The sequence below is a fragment of the Carex rostrata genome, chromosome 5 (genome assembly GCF_964058835.1).
Source record: "Carex rostrata chromosome 5, lpCarRost1.2, whole genome shotgun sequence".
NCBI lineage: Eukaryota > Viridiplantae > Streptophyta > Magnoliopsida > Poales > Cyperaceae > Carex > Carex rostrata.
The window spans coordinates 813,426-820,488 of record NC_135922.1 but is presented as its reverse complement, the minus strand read 5'-3'; the positions used below and the strand labels follow the sequence as shown (position 1 = coordinate 820,488).

The window sequence follows — 7,063 nt, the reverse complement described above, 5'->3', positions numbered from 1 at the left end:
CGATTGTGCAAGGTTCTACTGACCCTACCCACGATTCCTGAGCCTCAACTCTCGTTTATTAGCACCAGTAACCTAGTAGGGAATTGCAATTTCACCTTCTTAGATCTACAACTTTCAACTCTCGTTTATTTGTATTCAATCTAAGTCAATTGATCGGTTTGCTAAAGGTATCCACTATCTCTCAATAAATGGAAATCTCACCTTTCGGTTCAATTGATCTATCTTTTCAGATTTCTAATCTACCTCAAGTGCTTGATTAAATTGCAAGAAAGATCTAGATCAAGATATTAGAAGAGATGAAAGATTCATTCAACAATAGTCAACAAAATGCAATCACACAATCTCAATCAAGCTTTAAAAGAAAGATACACAATCAATTGATCACAAGAACAAATCAAATTCAAGTGAAATACACACAATCAAAGCTTTAGAGTACATCAACCCTAGAAACAAAGAAGGATCTACTCAAACAACATCATAAAAGAAGAGAGAAGAGATAGGATCATGATAGAACCAATTGAAGCAATCTTGCAAGGATCTTCCCTCCTTTCTCTCTTTCTTGATCAACACTCCAATTCTTGAGGCTTTGAATCTTCAAATTTCGGAACTCTCTCTCTGGTGACAGAGGTGGTCTATTTATAGGCTTTTTAAAACGGGTGCTTCAATTCTGGGCCTTTATTGGGCCTTTGCTGTCTGCTCTGGAAGCTCGCGATGCGACCAGCGTCAGGTCTGATGCTACCCGCATCGACCCTGATGCTACCCGCATCGACTCTGATGAGGGTCGCGTCAGATGTGAGGAGGGTCGCGTCAGATGTGATGAGGGTCGCATCAGATGTCTCAGAATTCAGTAACTTCCCTGATTTCGCCCGTTTTCTGCAACATAAGAATGAAATCGCAGCAGTACCACATTCTATGGATATTCAATGTAAAATACGCGATTTGGTGGTTTAAAACGCAGATTTTGGTACAATAATTGGTCGGAACAATAGATCAAATATGAAGATATCAGTGCTCTAAAAATCATTAAATCGATTTCAAATGACGAATCCAAACCGTTGAAACCCGCCTACCTTACGTGTGATGCATCTACATGTGAAATTTTTAAACATTCGAATTAATTTAGTATAAAGTCAAGCGGTCAAAAAACGTTCAAAAATGAATGCACTAAAATTAATTTATTAACCTTCTAATTTTGACCGCTTGACTTTATACTAAATTAATTCGAATGTTTAAAAATTTCACATGTAGATGCATCACACGTAAAGTAGGCGGGTTTCAACGGTTCGGATTCGTCATTTGAAATCGATTTAATGAGTTTTAGAGTTAAGCTCACCAAAACTTTGGTGAGCTTAAGAGCACCCTAGTTCTACTCATATATATATATATGGAATATGCTAGCATGCTATGCATAGCATAGAGCCCCTCCATGCAACGGCTTGGATTTTGACTTTTCAAAATTCTAATGGTCGATCCGAACCGTTCATCTTCTTCTCCATATTAATATGTGTTTGGAGACCAAATTTTACATTTTTTGGAATTTTTTTACTATTTCTTTATATTTATTGAAAATCGCTGTTTTCAGCAAATCTGGACCATAAAAAAACAGCGATTTTCAATAAATATAAAGAAATAGTAAAAAAATTTCAAAAAATGTAAAATTTGGTCTCCAAACACATATTAATATGGAGAAGAAGATGAACGGTTCGGATCGACCGTTAGGATTTTGAAAAGTCGAAATCCAAGCCATTGCATGGAGGGGCTCTATGCTATGCATAGCATGCTAGCATATTCTGGCATATTCCTATATATATATATATATATATATATATATATAGTAGGTACAATTAATGGAAGTGTTTAGAAAAAGAAGACAAGTGAAGAGAAATAAAATTGACAATCCATAAAAGAGGTGAAGTGTGCAGCGTTTTAGTGTGAGAATTATTCCTCTTTAATATAAGGCCCATAATGCAAAGGAAAGCCTCTGGGCCTTGGGCCCAATCCATAAACTTGGTCTTCTTAAGTAAGACAAGTGGAGGGGAGGGTTTTCCACTTTTCATGTATCCAAAATTCCAAATCGAAATGCAACGGAGTAGTTTTAATTACCTGAAGAGACTCCTCAGATCGGGCGGAGGCGGAGGCAGCGGAGGCAGCGGAGTTGGAAATGGAGGCGGAGTGAGATGGTACAGGCGCAGCGAGTACGAGGTGAAGGTGGGGGTGTCGGAGTTCTTGCGCGGGATCGGACGAGGCGTGGAAGGACACGTGGCGAAAATAGAGGCGGAGATCGGAGACGTGAACAAGCTTCTTCAGACTCGCACGCTGCGCCTCAAGAAGCTCGGAATCCCTTGCAACCACGTATGGATACTATTTACTCTTTCTTTTTCCTCTTAATTTCTATCCCAAAATGAAATGATCAAATGTATTTTCTTTCTCTTTGGTGTTTGTTGATGCAGAGAAAGTTGATCCTGAGTTATGCACACAAGTATAGACTTGGCCTTTGGAAGCCTCTTGCTCAACCTCACAAACCCTAGCTAGTTTCTGTTTCTATCTATGGATGCTGTTGATTGTTGCTTGCTTCTCAACCAAACCAAACCAAACCAAACCCTAGTTTTGTTTGCTCATTCATTTATTAGCTAGCTCTCAAACTCTTCCCTTTGTTTTCTAGCTCCAATGCTTTTTTGGTTAATAATTAGCAACTTCAAACAATATACATAATTTCTTCTTTCTTAACTGCTTACTTATTGTTGCCCGTAATGCTCACCATTAGCATCACAATCTACCACTTTGGTACATTGTCAATCATGGTTGGTACCCGCTAAAGATACCTATTTGATCTCTTTATTTGTTCCTTTAGTTTCAGTTTCTCTGTTATAATGCTTTGTTCAGGTAATACACAAAACTGGTATATATAGATATAACAAACTGGAAAATGGTGCTCTTTTTTAGTCATAAGTCCATAGTTTACACTAATTCTTATATTGTGCTTCAAAATATTAATTTGATTGTGGCTATGGTATGGTATTATTCATAATGCAGATTGGTCTGTACTGCAGATCAATATTTTCGTTTTCAAAGTACAAACAGTCAATCTGAACCATTCATCGTAATTTCCATATAAATATACTTGCCGACTAAATTTTACATTTCTTTAGGATTTCTTTACTATTTTGATAGATTGGTAGAAAATCACTTCTTTTGAATGGTCTGGAAACTTTTTTTTTTTATGGTTGGCATAAATGGTGGTCTAGAAACTTGACATCAAGTGATTTTCTACCTAACTAAAAAAAGAGTAAACAAATTATACTTTTTTTTTTAAATTTGGTCTACAAGTAAATTTTTACATGGCAATTTTGTTGAATGGTTTAGAGCTGGACTTTGAAAATGAAGATATTGATCCATAGTAGGGACCAATATGTGCTATGCATAGTAACGTAGCCTCACTTTGATTAATTTGATGCTTTCATGATGTGCTCTTATGATATATATGATTACAACGAGTCTGCCAGTACGTGTTAAGTATATTAATGATATCTAGTTACAATTAAAAAAAAAGAATGAAAAGAAGATATGGTGTGGACACATGGGATTGGGAACGGGCTTGGAATATGATCCAAATTAAACTATTTGATACTGTGTGTGTGGGAAAGAAAAATTCAGTTGGCACAGTAACTGTGCTGAACAAGGTCTCAAACGGAATGGAATTTCATATTAGAGATGGTGAATTTTTTCACAGAAAGATTTGGTACATTTGAGATAAGCAGGACGATTTGGTATCTAGCAAATGATCCTGCTTATCTCAATTCTCATCAAACTTAAACAAGATCGGATGGAATGCGATAGAAAATTGATTCCTTGATTTGTCGGCGCTTTGTATCTTATACGGAACGTAAAATTTGGGCTTGAAATTCAAACCATTTGATCAAAATTCGATCCAAGTCAGACCAATTTTAAAAACTCACGGGACGTTTTAGAATCATGTCTTGTGCAAACTCAAATTTTGAATTACTTTAGGAGATGAATTCTGACTTGTTGAGCACTTATCTAGTTTTTATGGTTTATAATCAACGACAATGGATAATTGGAAAGGAATATGACCTCTTCCCCTTCCCCTTCTCCTTGTTTTACATTCATTTTTAGTATATTGAATCAATCTTTCGGTTGGTGCCGTCTTATCCACTATTAGACTACACTACCAAATTGGATACTATCATTATTATTGTTAATATCTACATTCTATATATATTAATAAATAAATTATCAGCTGAGTTTAGGTTTAGCACAATTAATAGCTTCCTATCTCATGATTTGTTAGGTTTCTACCGACTAAAGAAAAAAAAGGAAAAAAAAAAGGGACCATGGTAAGCAATGTGATAAAAGATGGATGCCGACTGCTGAACAATTTCTACCCCCGAGCTCCTAATTGAATAGATAAATTCTATCCCAATTTAAATCTAAATAGCAAGTCTTAAATCGACCCATAAATAATTGTCTTGTCTTTACTTGGAATAAGAATTAAAAAAGAATAGACAGATCTGAATCTAAGTCCCGGACAACATGCACTAACATGTCAGTGAAATCTTATTAGTTATATAATATGAATAATTCAAGTTAACTGAGGCACCATGAGTCTAACATGTCAGTGAAATCTTATTAGTTATATAATATGAATAATTCAAGTTAACTGAGGCACCATGAGTTGACTCACACACACACACACACACACATCGAGGTTAAGAGTTAATAGTGGGAGAATCATGCCAGCAAACCATGGAAATATTTACAAGGAGTAATGTCACAACCAAAAAAGAAAACCTCATGCATTTTATACAGACCCGAACCGTTCAGAGTTCAAACTAGTAGTCGAAGAAGAACCACGTCACAAATTAATTAAATCTAGATAACAATTAGGCATGATGAGCTTTATTTATTTATTTATTTCTACTTTTCTCTCACACTCTACCGATGCAAAATTCAAGCTTTACGGGAGGCTGCATTAACCCACAACCTGGTTCTTTTCGCCATGTATTTCCAGCCCCGACTCTGGTTCCACCGTTCTACAAAATTGCAACATCCAAACATTTAAAATTGGCACAAAAATTATGGTCGATTCAGCCTCAATTATGTTAAAACCATTGAGTTTATAACTTGAGCATCAGTTAAAACCAAATTTTCACTCTTTGTACCTCAATTGAACACTACAAATAACCAAATAAGAACCAACAAAGGTTAGTTCATACTTTGGGGATACAGGGGCCGATACCTAAATTGCATAGCAAAAAGAGAGAGAAGTATTCATACTTTGGGGATGAAGAAACAGTGGAACTGCCGGGACTGATAGTTGGAGAGGCGTTGTTGTTTTTGTAAGTTTGAACAGAGACAAAAGATGCCTCAGGGGAGCCGTGAAACCCCATTATGCCCCCACTACCCCTCGAAAATAAACCTGCATTGAATTGCAAACTGAAACTAAAATGCATTTGAACACTGTAACAAGCAACAAGCTTCTTATAAATGCATTTGAATGATGTATCATAACATTTACATACCATGCCAGAAAATCACGATACAGAAAATAACAGTAACAAGCAATGGACACCAGTTGCTGTTCCCTGAAGCCTGTTTCGAATTCTTGAGCTTTTTTAGCGCCTTCATCCTCTCAATTCGGGCCTTCTTTAGCATGGCTATTTCGGTCAATTCGTTTACTAGTTTCTGATCAGACAGGTCTAGAGGCACCGGCCGTGGAGGCCGAGGCGGCTTCGGTGGCTTCTTCAGCCGCTGCTGCTTCTTCTTCTTCTTCTCTGAGTTCTCCAGATCATCTTCATTGGGATTGGTCGATTTCAAATTGGGGCTATTAGAGTTGCCGATTTCCAAATCAATCAAAGTGTCTCTATCTGGTGAGTTGGTTTTCTCCATTTCATGCTAATATTTATCTAATTTGACGCCATCAAGTTAGAAAAGACAAAGGGGATAAATGCAAACTGAACCTGCCCCTCTACTCCTCTTCTTCTTCCTCTGGTGAAGGAAGGAAAGACCGTTTCTTTTTTCTTTTCTTTTTCCTTTATATAAATAGAATAATTAATGGAATGAATGAACGAACGACCTAGCGACCAAGCGTGTCTCCTACCTGAAAAGCAAAAGCAAGCAGTAGAATGAGATGGAATGAAATCAATTTGTAGAGAAAGAAAAATCAATCATAAAATCACAGTAGAGTAGGCAGTGGGGAAAAGGAAAGAAAAGCAAAGAATCAATCTGCGATTTAATTGAATTTGATTTGATTTGATTAGATTAGATTTGGTGGTGGAAAAGGAAACTTACCGAATCGAACAAAGCGACAAAATAAATCTCGGAGAAGAAGAGAAGGAGAGAGAGAGAGAGGGGATACCCTAGGCAGCCTCTGCCAGGATTTCAAAAAAAAGAGAGAGAGAGGGGATGAATGAATGAATTTTTGAAATAAAAGGAGGAGAGAAGGAGAGAGAAAAGGAAGAAGAGAGGTTATTAGGGTTTTCTCTTTCTTATTGGAATTGGAGAGAAGAAAAGAGGAGAAGAAGCATCCAAGAAAGAAAGAGACCCCACACGGCAGGCCCGCAAATAAATAATGTATTATGTTATTAATGTATGATCTGAGCTGATTATCAGTATCACCAACAATAACAGTCTATATAACACCAACTTCAAAACTTATTAAATTAAATTTAAATAGTGAATTCAAACCTTTCAAACTAATTTACTTTATGAGTGATGCATTTACATGCAAACTTTTATATTTTCAAGTTATTTTAGTATCAAATCAAGCGGCAAAAAATTGAAAAATGAATGTATTAAAATTAACTTTAAAACTCACACATTTGACTGCTTGACATGATACCAAATAAAATAAAAAACTTATAAATTTTACATGTAAACGCACAACTAATGAAGTATATTAGTTTAAACGGTTTGAATTCATCATTTCAATTCGATTTGATAGATTTTGGAGTTAGTGTTATATAAACTGAAATGACGCCGATATTACATTAGCCATACTCATCATAAATTGCTGCTACTTAAATAATACATTTTACCATAAATT

At 36.1% G+C, this 7,063-nt stretch overlaps 2 protein-coding genes across 2 annotated transcripts; one reads left to right on the top strand and one right to left on the bottom strand.

Moving 5' to 3' along the window:
- Nucleotides 1-2,068: 2,068 nt before the first annotated feature.
- LOC144554249 (uncharacterized) lies at nt 2,069-2,734 on the top strand. Its single transcript, XM_078302568.1, has 2 exons — nt 2,069-2,352; nt 2,451-2,734. The coding sequence occupies exons 1-2, from the start codon at nt 2,080-2,082 to the stop codon at nt 2,526-2,528; spliced, it is 351 nt and encodes a 116-aa protein (XP_078158694.1). The 5' UTR covers nt 2,069-2,079; the 3' UTR covers nt 2,529-2,734.
- A 2,018-nt stretch (nt 2,735-4,752) lies between these two features.
- On the bottom strand, nt 4,753-6,463 carry LOC144554649 (uncharacterized). Its single transcript, XM_078302967.1, has 4 exons — nt 6,310-6,463; nt 5,541-6,118; nt 5,296-5,437; nt 4,753-5,051 (listed from the first exon to the last, which is right to left on the bottom strand). Exons 2-4 carry the CDS (start codon nt 5,905-5,907, stop codon nt 4,991-4,993), a joined length of 570 nt encoding a protein of 189 aa, XP_078159093.1. The 5' UTR covers nt 5,908-6,118; nt 6,310-6,463; the 3' UTR covers nt 4,753-4,990.
- Nucleotides 6,464-7,063: the final 600 nt, after the last annotated feature.